The 18,103-nt window shown below is 43.8% G+C and overlaps 2 protein-coding genes across 2 annotated transcripts in view; both read left to right on the forward strand.

The window, feature by feature from the left end:
* Positions 1-3,532, forward strand: part of eif2ak3 (eukaryotic translation initiation factor 2-alpha kinase 3) — a 33,426-nt gene extending 29,894 nt beyond the window's left edge. The window contains exon 18 of the mRNA XM_041954491.1: positions 643-3,532. Coding sequence (XP_041810425.1) covers positions 643-837 — 195 coding nt within the window. The 3' untranslated portion in view covers positions 838-3,532. The remainder of the gene's footprint in view (positions 1-642) is intronic.
* A 1,610-nt stretch (positions 3,533-5,142) lies between these two features.
* The window catches only part of atrn (attractin), a 131,226-nt gene continuing 118,265 nt past the window's right edge, over positions 5,143-18,103 (forward strand). The window contains 3 exon segments of the mRNA XM_041953271.1: positions 5,143-5,221; positions 5,224-5,327; positions 5,329-5,603. Of these exon segments, the coding sequence (XP_041809205.1) occupies positions 5,143-5,221; positions 5,224-5,327; positions 5,329-5,603 (458 nt within the window).

Consider the following 18,103-nt stretch of genomic DNA (forward strand, 5'->3'; position numbering starts at 1 on the left):
AGATTTAAATGACCTGTCCACACGTTATCCAGTCAAACCCACTGAGCTAATCCAATTTGGAGGTGTAGTTATCTTATTTAGTTCCCAACTCAGCAGAAAAACAAGTTACACATGCAAATGTCATCACTTTCCACACTAAAACAGAATTTAACGTGGAACAGCAGCATTCATATCTGAGGCAGATAGTTATAATAACACAATTTATAATTTGCATCCATAATCCCATCAGAATCAAATTATCAGTCCGTTCAAATAATTGACAAAATGATATTCTTTAGTCCCCCAGCAGGCAGCAACATACTGCTTAGTGTGGGATTGTTATACTACCTTGTTTACCTGTTTACTTTGTAATAAGATTAACATAATACCATAGCATAATCTGTGATTCTCCAACACTGGAAATACCCTCACCGTGTTGTCCCAGTATCCCACTTCACTAGTTCTACTTTAAGATGTCCTGTACATGTGTGTGTATGTGGCTGAATGTGTTTATGTGGTATTTCATTATGTGAGTTCCAGTTTGTACTGGCTCTGCTGTGTTACATGAGCCTTAAGCACAGTGAGTTGGATTAATGGATGCTATGATTAGCACGATGCTGCTCTGACAGACGTCGCTGTACTGTGTGCTTCCTCTCTGTGCAGCTGAGCATGGTGCACAGAATGCTGTCCTGGAGCCCCAGCGAGCGTCCTGAGGCGGCCGAGATCACAGGAACCCCCCTCTTCCATGAGCTGGAACTGGAGCTGGATCACGCCTGCCGAATGACTGTGAGGCAGCGCTCCCGCACCTACAGCGCCTCGTCCATGGGCCGGCCCTCGCGCCAAACATCAACTACCTGAAAATCCTGTGACGCAACATATAGCCCCCCACCCCTTCCCCTATCGCCCCCTGCTGGTCTGCCGCCCAAGAGAAACACCTCAGCCCCATGCCATCACACACTGCCTCAGACGGGATCACTTTAAACGCCGAGTACGACAACACGCGGGAATTTATCTCGTTGGCTTCGAGCAGCGAGACGAAGTCCTGCACAGTTACTCTGCTTGGCAAATCCACATGCCGTTACATATTTGCACGCCATTACGCTGCCCACGTTCCCAATTTTAATCACACTTACAAGTGAAAGAATCTTTTAAAAGCGACAGCCGTTCTGTAATGTTCACGACCAGACTTGGCTCAAGCGCCCCTTGCAAATAATTCTTCGTGGCTGTTTTAAGTGGCTCTCAGTACCAGACGGGCAGCGTTTACTGCAGCCAGTCAGCTCAGCGCAGACCAAGCAGTTATCCACGGAACATTAGAACAAATTGATTTCGAAATGTTTACCTGTGATTGTCTTAAGCGATAAACTCGATCATCTGGTGCTCTGAGATCGCTGACAGACTGCTGAGAACTATTTTGGACGTGATTTGAGCTCGGTCTGGTCACAACACGCTGCTTGCTCCCTACATTCAGCCAGTGTTCACTCACCCGCACTACACCTCAGGTATCAAAACCAAGAGGACACTCCAAAGGGGCCTTTGATGCTTGATCATCCAATCTACTAGTGACCAGTACTGATCACTGGTACGAGCACTAACTGGTGTTCCTACACCCAATATGCCTATTTGGGAGACCAAAAAATACCATCTTTTTTCCTATGTGTTTTTTTAATGAGAGAAGGTGATGTATTGCGTAGAGAAGAGTTTATGAATCCAATTCATCAGATATGGTTTGCCTTTGGAAAGGGGCCCGTGGCCCCCTCTGAATGAATGCTGAGCCTCTGGCTGCTGTCGTTTTTGCATGTACCTGATAGGAAAGTGAAGGGGTGAGTGTGAACTTGTTATCTTAAAGCCAGTACTTGGAAGCAGTTTTTCTGTGTGTAACTTTACACAGTGACTCTGAGGTGCTCAATCATTTCCAAACACCTCCTCTTTGCTCTGTGTACATAACGGAAGGGAAAAATCTGTTTATATCTTTTTCTTTACTTCAGAAGGTTCGATCAACCCTGTACATATTGTAAGGCGCCAATGCTTGTAAATGGCTTTTTCATAAGGCAACTGTAAGATAGTGTGATATACTGTGGGGGAGGGTACAAAGAGGAGACGATCTCTGCCATTAATGGATAGCTGAATGTTACAGTGTGACCTCCGGAGACAGATGATGGTGGTCACCTCTTCTAGCTGTTTGAAATTATTCCCAGTGTTTGTTTTCACATGTTTGTACCAAGTGGAAGGGGTTTGCCCCGCGTTGAGCACCAGAGGAGAACCAGAGTGCCATTTGAAAGTCAGTTAAGTGTACTTTTCCACAGCTGATAACTCACCTCACATTTTTAGAAAGTGTGCTCCTGTGCTCTAACCCCGTCCAGCTGGTGTTTCCGACGAAGCACAAATACTGAGGTCTGCAGCTCTCCCGTGATGCAGGAAACATAGCATTTAGTCAAGAAGATGATACTGTTCTATCCCCTCTACTCTGTCTGCTGGGGACCTGGACCTGATGTTGGTCATGTGATCCACATTTGCATTGTTTTATGTACATACGAAGTGCTGGGAGAGTCACATGACCTGTTTGTAACTACACACACACAAACTGCTAATTGTAATGTGCTTTGAATGATTGTACTTTTCTAAGAATCTCCTCTTTTTTTTAACAAGCGCAGTTTTTTGATTATTCTGCAGGGTTTTTTGATTACTGTAAAGTCTCGACTGTGTCTGATACAGGAAGTCAAACTGACGTTCGTTCATCCATCCACTCGGCCCACTGAAGATGAGTCACTCTCGATGTAAAACGATCACTTCTCTCTTCAGAGTTTAAAACAGACCGTACTCCCACCGTGATGAGGGTGGAGACTGGAGAGTTCAGTTCCGTAATGACATATCCTCAAGTTAGGGGGAAGATCTAAGATGATGAAGATGTAACACATTTTGTAAAATTACTGTTTGATATTTCAGAGGAAGTCAATAATTTATTCAGAGTAAATCCTTCTCTCACACATAAGTAGCTGTAAGGATTTTGGAACTTTTTTGTCAATTCCTGAATGAATAGTGATATAAAGATTGTTTGTGGATGATTAACAACAGATAAGAAGGAAACTTTCACAAGTAAAATCACCTACAGTAGTAAATAGCAGCAATATCAGCTTCTACCATTAACACTGAAACAGCATTAATGACAATAGTGTTTTATTAAAGGTTCTAGAGATTTTCGTCTTTCACTCAAACCAAGAAAATGTGATTATTCAGTAGGTTTTTCATGCTCTGTTGAATCTTCCACTCCGTCCTGCAGTCAAAGTAGCTTTTCCTGAGGATAGTTCAGTTGAAAAATCAGACACCCCCCCCCAATCTCTGACGCCTCTGTCTGGAGATGTAGTTGTGTGTCCTCATGCACAAACCCCATTCTCTGTCCATGTTGAATTGTAAATATGTTTATTTGCTTTATTTATGTTTCGAAGACGTGATCAATCCTTTTTGGGTTGGTGTTATTATGAATGCGCTTCATGCGATGGAGCGCGTTGGAATATGATGACTTCTTACAAGTCTAAATTTAATAAACTGTTCTATACCGTTTGTACAGTTTTGTGTCGTTGGTGTGCAGTCTGTGGGTTGGTCTGATATTTATCACCTGAGCATCATTAAGCAAACGCCAAAATCAAGATTTCTATAAAAACAGGACTGTTTCTTTCAACACCAGTCCTATGAATAATTTACACAGGTTTTGTGCTGCTTTAAACTGCTGTATGTGTAATATATTTATGTCAACCTGTGTTTATTCAGCACAAGTACACAGGCCATTTGTAATCGCTGAATCAAGGAATTAACCAAACAACACATTTACAATGCTGACAGTGGAAATAAACTGCAATAATAAAGCAGAGAGGGAAGGATTAGATTCTAATATCACCATAAAGTCGCTGAAGTAGAGCAGCACCACAAGACCAGAACGTTGTATTATGCGATAGCATGAGCTACTACAAAAATACCACAACGAATGCAGAGGCTTGCACACAGGTCCACTGCACGATATAATAACAAGCCATTGAGACCCAGTCATGCTCTGTGGCATGTTTAACTGTGCTGAGCAGGCCCCCTTGATTCTGATTGTGTGTTAAGATGGAAAAGGGAAAACTGATCAGCTGGCTCATGTTTCAACAGGGACAGTGACTGAAGTGACTTCTGCAATTAGATCAAGAGAAAGACATCAGAGAAAGACATCAGTGAATAAATGTGATGACCATGATGCTCGTGCATTAGTACGATCTGTGAGGAAAAACAGAGGAGCAACTCTTCCTCACTGACTGAGAATGTGAATGCAGGAATTCCATGGAGGGATATTAAAGTAGGGTTACAGTGCATAAACCCCACATTACAAAGATGAATGCACATTTGAGAGTTCAGTGGTGCAAAAACCAGAGGCACTGATCAACAGAGATGTGGGAAAAAGTGATTAAATTGATTAAAATCATGTAAGTGTTCATAGGCTTACAGGGGCTTTGATGTGAAGACCATCACTACATGCATTTTGAGCCAAAATACGTGCCGTCTCTCTTCATCTCAGCATCAAGCCTGCTGACGAGCTTTTGTAAAGCTTTCGAGCACATCTCATGGTCTTCATGGAGTCTGGACAGTTGTAATTAAACTGACAGTTTATCAATGAAGTTGCCCACTTATCATGTTGGCTGATGAACACTGTAAGAAGATGCAGATGAAAGAAAAAGCGTAAGTGGACCTTGAGTTGTGCTTAAGTCAAACTACTAAATTTAAGATTAAGGATTCATTTTATCATAGCACCTATTTTGTTAGCATTAAAGAACTGTTGCTAGCATGAGTGTGGCACAAACAGCTTTCCTGCCAAAGCATCATGGGAGATGGTTTAAACGCTAATAACATAATAGTTTTATTTTTACTATATATAATGTAGAATCTTTACATAGTAGACAGTTAACGTGGCTTTGAGTAAATATATATAATATATATAAACACGAAATCCCAGTATCATGTTTAATCTTTGCAGAATAACCGATAAAAGTACTAAAAATACTATTGAGTAGAAGCTAACATGCTAGCTAACGAAGGGGCGGGATTTCTGCTCTGTTTTCAAAATAAAAGCTTAAAGCCCCGCGCGCTTCGCCTCCCCCCGGTTGCGCATTTCCGTTGCCATAACGTCACTTCTGGATGTCAATATGCGGCTTGGTGCGGCGCTGGGAAACGGAACCACAGGAAAGATGTAAACCAAGCAACCAGCGAAGACCAGCCTAAACGAAGACACTAAACGTAACCCCCAGGGACGCCGCAACTTAGGTCCGATAAACGGAACCACGCCGACGGGCAGCTCGTTGAGTCGCTATCCCCGAAGCAGCGGAGCGTCTGCCTGAAGCAGCCATCTTTTGTGAGAGAATGTACGGGGCGACACGGCGGGCCTGCTCGGGCTCCGGCCGGGGCCGTAGCCTGCTGATGCTTACAACCGCGCTCCTGCTTTCGGTTCTCGGGCTGCTCTCCGGGCTGCCTGGCCTCACCGACGCGAAGGAATGCGACAAAACGTGTATGAACGGGCAGTGCAACACGGCGACGGGCAACTGTGTGTGCTTCCCCGGCTGGGTTGGGGACCAATGCCAGCACTGCGGAGGGCGATTCAGGTACAGAGAATAAAGCTGCTTCTGTCACTGACACAGGTTGTTCTACGCCTGCTTCGCTTTGTGCTAAATGTTTGCTAATTCAGAGCCCTGATTGCTAATCAAGAGATGCCAAGAGTGCACCCCTGAGGCGTTTAAAGACCCGTCTACCAGCGTTACTACTACAACTACTACTACTGCTGCTAACGTTACCATTAGGGCTCAGTTTTCCTGATTAAAATGCAGTACATGTTTGTAAAGATACTAAATAGTGTTTGCATGTCTTATACGTATCTCTAATCTACATTAGTGTCACTATTTTGTCATCCAGTCCTCCAGATTTGTTGCGTTGCGACCAAACTAAGTGACACCTGCCCGTTTTGTACACATCACATCACTGAACTTGAAGGTGCTGCTTGACTGTGGTCACCTGTCAACAAGGAGGATCTATTGGGACTGCAGCAGGGCTCATATGAACTATACTGTGACCTTTTTCATTCATTATTTTGGTAAAAATGTCAGAAAGCGGCGAAGAAGTTCCAGTGCAGTTTCCCAGAGGCTAAGGCGATGTTGTCATGATCTGTCTTCAACCCAAAAGTGTTCAATTTAAGATGACCAGAGATTGTTTTTATACCAAAAATATGCTTAAATGATTAAACATTATCACACATTTCTTAGTAATTGATTAATCCACATTCACACACTCAAACGCTTATCCTACTCTCTATGCTTTCATACAACCATCGGCAGGTATTTACGTCCGTCTGGCTTGTGCTGACAGTCATCTTCGTGTTTGTACTTGTGAGGACGATGACTTGGCAGTGTTCCCCTCTTGAAAAACAGGGCTTTTTGTTGTTTTATCAGGTCCGTCAGTGAGACTGTTCTGTGTTGTCCAGCTTTACAGCAGGGGTGGTGTTCACATATCTGTTACCCACTAACAGCAGTAACTCGGGGTCAAAGTATGGGAAATTTGCATGCACACATGCTGAAAGCAACCAGCGTTTTTGTATCTGAGATATCTAGGTTTGTGCTGTTGGTCAAACTCGTGGAAACATCTGAGAGGTGGGAGGAAGGTGACCACACTCGCCCCCTTTCCGAGCACATCTCTGTAAGCTCTCTGTGTAGGCTTGTGACACTGAGTACTGTGTGATGGCAAATGCACTACGCAATTGAAAAGTGTCAATCGTCGTTTAATGAGAATATTCAGGCCACCAGTGCTGCACATCTCGCTCTCTGTGCCCATTAAAGTGTCACTTAACGTTACTGGAGTTTGTTTTAGTGATGTTCCGGTGAGGGAAAATTGTCCCACACCTGCAGGACTTGATGACAGCTTAATTTATTCAAATTGAATGATGATTGAATTGAAGCTGCACAGCTTGTGGGATTGTGCCCTTCTGCACACCCTGCCAACATGACATAAACAAGGATTTAATTAGAAAAAACAAAAAAGCATTTCCTGGGTTGAGTCAAATTTGAGCTCAAACTGTAATGTTATACTTATTCTTGTCTTTTTTTTTGGTCGTTAGCAAGCTCATCTTGTTCCGACATTGTGATGAGCTAGCACGTCAGTGCAGCTAAAGTGTGTCCATCAGGTTGTGCCCTATTGCCAGGCCTCAGCTAAATGTTTGTTTTTGGGAGATCCAGGGCATTTTTCCCCCTTTCTTTTTGAACTTGATATTCTCTGTCGTGCTGTCTCAGCGCAGTACCGGCCTGCCAGGTCGTAAAGCCGAGCTGGACGCAGGCCTGCAGTGTTATGTATCCTGTGATATTTGGCCGTGGTGAAGGAAAGGGAAGCTGGACCTATATGCACATCAGCACAGCCAGGAGCTTATCTGAACAGGTAAAATGGAGGCTGAACGGCTGCTGAGCTTCTAATGTTTCAGAGGGGCAGGGTTGAGTGCTCTCTGGATGGAATCACTCGTCTTGGTCGTGGTTAAAAACTGGGAGCCCGGTGCACTCGGGTATTAATTGAAACAGTCTATCACTGTGGGAAACCCTTACTGGCCACCAGCTGCATTCTGGGTAACGGGGTGGCTCACTTGCTAGCGTCACAGTCCTGGGTTCAAGTGGAATGAAGCTTAAGGGCTGCTGTCAAGGATTAGTTCTGATTCTTCTATTTATTATTGTCACTGATGGGTGAGTAATTAAATGTTTTAATTGATAGAAAATGCACAGGTTCCCTGAGCCCAAGGTGTCATTTTCTAGCTGCTTATTTAATCTGAAGCAGCTGTAAAACCATAACGATATGTATACGTATCTCTTCACACTGGACAAGCTGGAAACTGCAGATGTTTGACGTTTTGATTGAAGTTATTTTAAACCAATTGATGCCTCTCAGTAGCTCAGATGGTAGAGCTGGGTGGACTGTAGGGCCCATTAATTGTAGGGTTGGTGGTTTGATTCTGGCGTCTCCGTTCTACATGTCGTAGTGTCCTTGAGCAAGAGGCTGAACCGCTAATTGCGCCCAGTGTGTAGAGAAAAATGGGTTTTGAATGCAGTGTAATGTAAAGACGGGCAGATTTTTGACAGAACAAACAGACGAAGGCGCTGGGAAGTTCTGGATTCGTTGATTATTTAGTTGATCTAGAGAACAGTTTTGATGATGGATTAATCATCCAGATAAAAACTATCTGGTTCCAACTTTTCAAATGTGTGGATTTGTCCCTTTCTCTCGTTTTATATCACTGTAAATTGAATGTCCTTGCTCTGTATGCACAACTTAAGCTATTTGAAACATTACCTTAGGCTCTGGAAAAGTGTACTGTGCATATCACTGTTTTCTGACTTTTTGTGTACTTAATTAAGTGCTTATTCTGAAAAAATAACAATTAATTGATAATGAAAATACTCATTGGTTGCAGCCTTCTTTGCGTGGCTCTATATCCCGTAGTTCCCCCAGCATGTGTATTAATGATACTCCAGCTGTTGCACTTACTGGCCCTTCAAGCTCCGGTTGGTTCCTGCTTTAGCACTGACCACAGGGCCAAATGCAGAGGTGGAACGTCCCTATGGAGATTATTAAAGCTGAACTTTTTTTCTGTGGCTGAAAAGTTTGTCTTCTCTGCCAGACTTCTTTTAAAAGCAGCCGGCCGGCGTTTAATTGTCTTTTTCTATTCTAAAGCTATATTGTGTGGAAAATGGGAAAAGTGGAGGCCAGTCTTCTCCACCGTCAGTGCTGCCAGAGAGGTTGGTGCTTGTCTGCTGGAGGAGTGATAGTTTGACCCCGAGCTTCATTAATAACACAGCAGGGCACTGACTTGCACTATAATGCTTATCAGCTCAAACTGCAGCTCTCCAGCGCCACGGAGCGCAGCATTATCAGTGATGTTGGAGCTACCTCGCCCCTTCAGGCTAATTATCATTAAGTGGAATGGTAAACCTTCAGCCGTGTGATCCCGCACTCAGGAATCAAGGCTGCGCTGTTTTGTTAACGTGGTCAAAGGGCCGATAGTTTTTCGGGGAGAGCCTGTGGTGGTCTGAGGCCGTGTTTAGCATACAGACAATGCTACCATACAAGGCCGACTGAATGCTGGTAAAAGCAGCTTTCTGTGGCAGGGTCGTGCCAAGACGGAGTCCTGGCTAGCCATGAGGGCCAAAATCAACATGAAGGGGGGGACAAAAACAGACAAGTGTGTTTTGTTATTGTTTTATAGCATCAAAATTAGGTTTTCTTTTTCATCTGAGGATATTTGGAACTCGTGTGTGTGTGTGTGTGTGCCATGGGAGTCGCTGAGAAGCTGTTGTTGGGGCTGGGCGTTATGGAAAAGTTGATATCACAATATTAAAACAAATGGCAACATGACAAATGTATGCAAAATGAAATGCTGAGTGGAATGAACTGTGTTCCACTTTCCACTTCAATTTAACATGTGATAAAACTCTTAAAAAGTGCCAAAGCAAACCCCAAAAAGCACCATATTTACAGTCTTGCTTCTACTTGTGTTCAGCCTGAGGAATGGATATCCATGCATCTGAGATTTCTGCCTCCATCCGGGTGGAGCTGAGTGGAGTTGTGTTTGTGGCTCCTACAGCAAAAATGTGTCTTTCCAGGGACAGTGTCCATTACTCTGGACAATCCACAGACCTCATTGTGAACAGTTTTTACAGGGACTGTTTCTTTGGTAAAAAAGCAGCTCCGAGGCGACGCCGTTTCTGGAAAGAGATGCTGTTGCAGTTGTTCTTTTGTTATCTGGTATTTTTGGGGCTTTTTTATGTCTTTTGTTTGAGCGCTGACAGCGGAGAGATGACAGAGAACGTGGGGAGGGAGAGACGTGGATGTCTCGGGCTGGATTTGAACAGAGCACATCGCGGCTTGTTGTTGGCGCCTTAAACCTTCAGGCCGCCTGGGTTCCCCTTAATGTACATTCAATGGTTTGAAAATCACAGGTGAAATTCTGTTCACCCCCATTGAACTGAGATGGAGGCAGAAATGTCAGAGACGGAGTTCCCAAAACCCTTTAAATGAAATTAATCATTACAGATTAATTCTTTTTTTGTTTGGGTCCAGCCCCTACGTCAGTCTGATGCCGGCTTTTTTCAGGCTAGTGGTAAGTCTTTCTGGGGAAATCCACCCGTGCACAGTCTGCTAGCTTTTGTTGCTGATCCACAGGAAGCTAAAAACAGTAAAATAGCAGCGATGAAATTTCTATACTCAACTGAAAAGCTGCTTTCGTCTGGTTTATTATAGCTTAGCCATAACTGTTGCTCGTAATATTGACGAATGTTGTGTGAGGGGAAATTTCTATGAGTTTTCTATATGATCGTGTTTTGCTGTATTGTTAAATGATCCTTCTGTTGCTCGCATGCTTTTACTTTTATAAATATGAGTGTTTGACTGCATGTATCTACCATAATATAACAGTGTTTAAGTTGATGGGTGACTGTATATAAGGAGACTTGTGGGTTTAGCCTGGAGGGATTTAACGCCTCCAACTGTCTACATGTGGTCTGTGGTTGATAATCTCTACGGCAGCGGGTGTATATGTGTAGGGACGGGAACTGAGAACCATGACAGTCGTCTGACTCCAAGTTTATCAATTCCTTTTATCGGTTCTGATACGCTTCTGATGGTCGCAGAACAAGAAAGTCTAAGTCATGCGTCTGCGCTGCTGGAAGCTTGCAACAAGGAGTCATTGCGGGGAGAAAAGAAGCAGTCCAAAGCGTGACTTCATTTCACGAACACAATGACAAGTGAGCTAGTTATTATGTCTGTAAAATGATCATTTCAGGTAAAGGTTGCACAACACGGGCTTCGGTTCCAGGAATGCCGTGTATTTGTGCCGCTGCTTCCCAACCGAGCAGCACCGTTACTGAGGCAAAAATCCAAGGTTATGACAACACGAGCGCCAAGCAAACAGGATTGGCTGCTTTTAGCAGGAGTTTGAGGAGTAGACGAATGTGGCGAACGTGCGAGATGTTCTTGATGAAGAATATGAGAGTAACAATGTCTGAAGACAAGAACGTGTTCATGACCGAGTAAAGAAAGGATCGCGTGTCTTCTGTCTCACACAGTTAACGTGAGTCTTCAGTCGTGTTGGTGAATACTGATGATGATTCGTCCTTGCAAGCAATAAAAGTTGACTAGGTTCGACCCCGATTCCAAAAAAAGTTTGTGTAAAACGTAAATAAAACCAGACTGCAGTCATTAGCAAACAAACTGTGTTTACTGACAGCAGTTTTCTGAAGTGTTCCTGAGCTCATGCAGTAATCTCCTTTATCCAATCATGTGTTCACAAAGTGGTGAACCTCGCTCCATCCTCGCTGTGAACCACTGAGCCTTCCAATCATGATACCATCACCTGTTACCAATCAACCTGTTAACTGTGGAACGATCCAAACAGGTGTTTTTGGAGTATGTGTTGCCGCATCAGATTGAGAATAAGCAGATATTTACAAAAATCAAAGAAGCTGATGACGTCAAACATTAAATATATTGTCTTTGATTGATTGATTGATTGAAAACAATCAAAGGATTAGCAAACTGTCACACACGGTTTTATTTCTGCTTTACACAGCTTCCCAACTTTTTAAGCGTTGGAGCTGGAACTGAAAAATTGTACTGACTAGTGTTTTTGAATGCACTTTCTCACCAAACCAAGATGCAGACTGACTTTCAGTTCCCGTGACAGTTGAACGCTGAACTGAATCTAATGTTCATGCTGATCAGATTATTGTTACAAAAGCCAGCTTTATGTTTTTTGGCACGAAGAGTCCCAAAGACACGCGACTCTACTGCTGTTTTATGAGTATGGCATGGAGCTTTTGCTCAGATCGATTTGTTTTTTAGTAGCTTTGGAGTTATGTGGGACGGGGGTGGTGAATGAATGTCTTGTCCACGTCAAGCCTCAGTCGCATGCTCGTGTCCTGACACCAACTCTGGCTCCCCCAATTTCTAATGCAATTAATGTGTGACTCTGTGCCAGCCAATGAAACGAGCAAACATGGACGTTCTTGCATTGCATCGCTATAGTTCTCGGCCTGTTACCACCTCCAACCGTCGTTCAGTGGAATAGTGTGAAGGGCGGTGGCAGGATTACGTATCGCCTCCTCGGCATTTCCGCCTCAAGATACAAACAAAACCAGGGCTCGCTCTGAAAAACATTACTCCATAGTGGTCGAAAACAGCGTACCTTTAATTTTCTGTCAGTCGACGACTTGATTCATCTTCTAATTGTTTCTGCATTCGTTTGAATCATTCTGACCAGGGTGTAGAATCCGTATTGGTAGAGAAGAAATGTGATATCTCATCCATCAATGCACGGCTGAAACATTCGTCGTGGCCTGAGAGTAACTTTGGCTTCAGTATTTTCAGTTTTGCCACTCGCTGCTTTGTAGCTCCTTTGTCGCCATCTCTTGTATAGTCTGCATATTAGTCCTCATTCATCCTCAGACGCTCTGGAACCTGTTTGAAGGCTGACCTCGCTTTGCTAAAGGCCCCGCAGAGCGACCAGCCTGCCTGCCCTCTGCAGAGACTAATGGTCCCCACTGCTGTACTACTGATTTGTTCTTTTCCAGCTTACTGATGCAGAAGCTCAGATATTTGTCCCATCCCTCTCCACAGCTACCCAGCGTAGAGATGGAGTTTGGGAAGCTTTAGTGGACTGAAGTGCATACAGCTGTGCAGAAAGGCCACGGACTCTGAATGTCATTGCCGAACTCCTGTAAGGTGGCATCAGTAAACTGCATTCAGTCGCGACGCTGAATATCACATGTCAACAGTGGCGTGCACAGACTTTTTGAAGGGCAGGGGCGGTAGGGAAAAAAGGGCACATATAGCGTGTCCTCGCCACTGAAGAGGGCACTTTAGCATGCCATTTGGTTTCCAAGAGGGCACTTTAACACGCGTTTTGGCTCCCAGGGGGCACTTTAGAGCACGTTTTGGTGTCCAAGAGGGCACTTTAGCGCGCGTTTTGGCTCCCAGGGGGCACTTTAGCGTGTGTTTTGGCTCCCAAGAGGGCACTTTAGCGCGTGTTTTGGCTCCCAAGAGGGCACTTTAGCACGCGTTTTGGAGTCCAAGAGGGCACTTTAGCGCACGTTTTTCAAAAACTGGGCCACGAGGGGGGCACATAGAGCGTGTCCTCGCCACTGAAGAGGGCACTTTAGCACGCGCTTTGGCTCCCAGCGGGCACTTTAACACGCGTTTTGGCTCCCAGGGGGCACTTTAGAGCGCGTTTTGGCGTCCAAGAGGGCACTTTAGAGCGCATTTTGGCGTCAAAGAGGGCACTTTAGCGTGCGTTTTGGCTCCCAAGGGGCACTTCAGCACGTGTTTTGGTGTCCAAGAGGGCACTTTAGCGCGCGTTTTTCAAAAACTGGGCCACGAGGGAGGGCGGTCGCCCCCCCCCATGTCAAAGTTTTGTTAGTGCAGATGAGATAAATCTGCAGGGTTTCCGTGGAGATGGGTTGCGTTTTTAGGCTGGTGAAAGGGTCATTTTGTACATTTAAAAGAGCTCTCATCAGAGTGCAACTCTAACTCAAGCAAAACACTGAGGTGTGAAAGCACAGCGACTTGGAAGAATTTCAGAAATATTTATTACACAATATAACTGACTTGTAGCTTCATGAGCGTGTTTTGGGTACACAGCCTTTGTAGATTTGTTGCCAGGTTCACAGCTCTCCTCCTCCACAGCTGCTGCTGAGTGGCTTTATATCATCTTATGTCATCTTATGCATCTCTTAAATGTTTTGGCACAGCTGCATTAACAAGGGAGGATTTGCAGCAGATGTATTGTTGATCACAGTATCTGGTGGATCTGGTGTTTTTTTGTTTTTTTAGTGCACATACTATATGCTGCACCAGACCCTAAACTCCTGTGATCAACTCCTGATTGGTGGTAAGGTATGTTTCTTTCTGCTAACATGAGCAAATTAATGTGAAACTATGAAATTATGTCTGCTTTGGTCTGGGATATAATGTTACAATAGCTGTAATTTTCCTCTCAAATATTCCCAAATTGATTTAAAGTCTCACATCAGCAGCTTTTGAGCGGCTCAGACAGTCTGAGGTGAAAACCCTCGTGCCTCAGATGAGTGAGCATCTGCTCTTTCCCCCTCCAGTCTGTGCCATGAACAGGACTGTTGTCGCCTTTTCAACCAGAAATCGTGTTTGCTGTGCTTTCACGCTGCACCGCTTTGCCATTTGCAGACCATTCGGCTGTGCTGCAGGGAAACTGTTAGCTTGGGAGGGGGCCGCTGTTGGATGATACTGTGTGTGTCTAATACAGGAAGTGAAGGCTGGCTTATTCTTTATCTCAGGACATTTTTTCACCTCTTCTGTTCAATGAACACATGACAGATTTTTATTGACCTAGTTCCAAGAAGAATGTGGTTTCTAGTCATGTTACTATTAGATGACATTAGAGGTTTTTTTTTAGTTAGTTTGTTTAAACAGGTCCTGCTTGCAAGTTGCTAGAAAATGACAACACTGTCTTTGACAGTTAAAAGCTATGCTCAATCAGAACTAGTTCATATGACATTTGTTGTCCGACCATACTGGAAATCAAAGTCTTCAAAGTTGGGAAGCTTTTCAGCCATATGGCAGCTGGAATATTGATGAATGTGATGAATTAGCCCCCGTTTGTTTGACAACAGGTGGAGTGGGAGCTGCTGCAGCAGTTATGAGTAGCAGATTTATTTAATCTTACAAGTGATAATGAAGTAAATCATCATCACATTTCATTTACAATTCAAAAATACATCTGTATATCAGGAAAAAGGTGTTTTATAAATTTGAATTATGAATGGATTATCACTAATTGACATGGCTGTTGATCGAGTGAGTAAATGACTTCAAATTTAGATGAATACAGGAAGAAAGCTTTGGAAATGGTGTTTTTTAGTTTAAGTTCATGAGAGCTGGTTTTACTGTTTGGTTTTATTTTGTTTTTATCCCTTCGCCCCAGCAGCAGCAGTCTTGGCTCGAGGCTTTCGGTTTTCAGGCTTCGTGAGCACAATATCTCAGGAACTCCTTCAGGGAATTTCTTCAAATTTGGCACAAACATCCACTTGGACTCGAGGAGGAACTGATTAGAATTTGGTGCTCAAAGGTCAAAGAAGAAGTGATGACATTTTATATCCAAAAGGTCAAAGGTCAGCTTCACTCTGACATGATAATATTCTGCAGAAAGACTTGTTCTCTCCATTATTCAGCACCATCACTCAGGAACAGAAGGAGAGATCGTGGCTGTATTTCACATTTGATACTGAATTGCTGACACTAATCTTGGGCGTCCACCTTCAGACCGTGCTTCTAGCTTCTAACTGTTCTTTGCAGCAGCGTTCATATTTGAAGCATTGTCGTCCACCACGAGCTGATTGGTTGTGCTGATATTGACCTTCAGGTGATTGTTGTTGCACCATGTGATGAAGCTCACTATCAGTCCTCTGTGCTCCTCTGGAAAAATAGTCTCTAAGTGAACACAGCATGTTTCTCTCTGGACATGATTCACTGGAATAATACACGTCTCCCATTTCACAGTCTTCTCTGCATATATTAAATGAGTCTGGACAGACATGGACATGAACGCAGCTTGACTGGTTGGTGGAGGCGAACAACCGCAAGGTGCTCATTCTAGTTTTAACAGGCGCGTTGGTCTAGTTCAGCTCCTGTTTCAATATATGTAACAGATTGTTGTCCTTTAAGGGCCCCTCTATGTGCTTCACCATGATAAACCCATGAAGGGTGTGTTTCGTAATAATTTTTTACTTCCTCATGGTTGTAAATGACCATAAAATCTCTTGCAGTGGCTTATTATAACAAGGTGCACACTTGTGTATTTAAAAACTCGCCTTATGGATTGATATTTATGAAGTACCGTTTGCTAAACTCAGCAGCAACTTGTCTTTCTGGGAAATATGTTCACACTGCCGTGGTTCATGCACAGACCTCAACAGTTTTCAGTGGGATAGACATTGCTGAGTCGTTCAAATGTCATGTTTCCACACTTCAAGCACCACAAATGAAATTCCATTAACCTCCATTGTACTTGGACGGCAGCAAAAGTTTCAGGTAGCGATTTAAACTGCCACTAGACATATGTGAAAAGCATTTATTTGAATTGTTTGTCTGTTTGCATCCACGTTCACTGTTTGTTTAGCAATAACTGCTCTCCTATGGCCAACATATGCCTGATTTGAGCAAATGTAATTGTTCTTTAAGTAGTTGCTTCTCATAAAAATGTGAATTCTTGGTTCATATATAACATCTCTCTTGGTATATCTGTTGTAATATCAGTAGTAGTAGCACAGTCTTTATATTTCTACTAGGAAAGCACTAGACATGCAGCAGGGTTGACAGTGGAGGTGTGTTGGCTTCAGGTGAGTCTGGAGCCTCCGATCCTCTGAGGGAGCTCTGTTTTTCTGCTAGCTGGGAGAGCTGAGAGTCCCCGCAGACCTCTGCTGTATTAGCACTGAGAGATCTGTAATTACATCGTTAGCGTACTCGTTTGCTAACCGCTGAGACCTACCATGTTAAAAGGGCCCGGGTGAAACTACTCTCTTAAAACACTTACAGTACAAAGAGCGGAGCAGCAGCATTCAGCAAAGTGCTGCAGTCAGAGTGAGACTGTTCAGTTTCCCTGCAGATATGGTATCTGTTTGGTGGTGAAACACTTCATTTGCCGACATACTGACTCCGAGACGTCTAAGATAAAAAATGAGCCCTTGCAGAGATAGGAGAAGAGCATTGTTGCAATACAGAGTCATATGTTTGGCCTCTAACATTGTCATGAAATTCTCAACACCCTTGGCCTTGGACCTTGAGCCGCCCAGCCCACACAGCTGGGTCTATTGGCCTGCACCGCGGCAGCTATGGCTGCAGGCTAAAGTTTTCAATAACAAGAAGTTTCAGGACTCTTGTTGCCTGGATGCAAATAAGAAAACACAACAGGGATTTCCCCAGAAGTTCTCTGCATGATTTTTTTCAATTGTGAAACATATTTTGTCATTAGTGAGCTAAATTGTGAAAGAGCAGCATCCTGTTTTTCTGGTGGAATTGTGGAAATGGAAACTAACTGAAGAATTAATTCATATTAAGACCAATTTGTATTTCTTTCAAAATGCAGAGCTGTTGAGCTTTTATCGATGTGTGCTGTCGTTTCTTTCGGCTGATGCAGAGATCTCTGACCGGCTGCTGTAGCTGAGCAGGGCCGGAGCGTTTCCTCTGCAGCTTTCTCAGTAGACTTTAGTCTCAAACAGTGCTGCGAGACTGTTTTGGAACAAGACTGTGACAGGGTGTGTTAGCAGAGTCATCGCACCCTGAGACCTACATCAGTAATGATACAATTTCTGACTGCGTCTAAGCGTCCCCTGTGTAATTCAGCTCCTCGGTGCTGCTGTGTCATCAAGCTGGAATTGATCAGGCAATAACAGAGGCCGGGCGCCGTACTGAACTATTAGAGTGTTTGCGGCCGCCTGTCGTGTCGTCCGCCTCAGATAATAATTCGCTGCGAGGTTTAATCGTTCTCAGCCCTTTCGCTGTCCTATCTGCTGCGCGCTCAACTACCAAAGCTGCATGAACTAAAACAGTGAAGTGGCAGAAGTTAGCATTTACCTGCACGCTCGCCGGTCTGCTGACTGCCTCTTGTGTACCAGCGTTGTGCATGCGTAGTCATTTCTGCAGAACATTCTTAGAAAACATAACTGCAACCTGAATATTTGAATGTGTTTTACAGCCTTAGATAATGACAAGACACAGATGCTGGTGTGCTGGTTTAATAAACTGACTTTAACCAATATTCTAGTGCTGGAATTCTTCTGACTCCACTTAGGGCTGCTGATGATTGTTCTCATTATTGATTAAACTGCTTATTAGATTTTGGAGTCTAAAAGGGCATGAGGTGAAAATGTCCATTGCAACTTTTCAGCTTTCTCTGACAGATGTTGACGTAACAGTGGAACAAAGAAACAAGAGTAAGAGTCCTCAGCCATGTTTGCAGCTGGTACAGAAGTGCTTTGAGCTAAATGCTAATGCTAACATGCTCACAGTGACAGTGCGAGCGTGCTGATGTTTATCAATGTCACCTTCTTAG

Source organism: Chelmon rostratus, chromosome 15 (genome assembly GCF_017976325.1).
Source record: "Chelmon rostratus isolate fCheRos1 chromosome 15, fCheRos1.pri, whole genome shotgun sequence".
In the NCBI taxonomy this organism is placed as follows: Eukaryota; Metazoa; Chordata; class Actinopteri; order Chaetodontiformes; family Chaetodontidae; genus Chelmon; species Chelmon rostratus.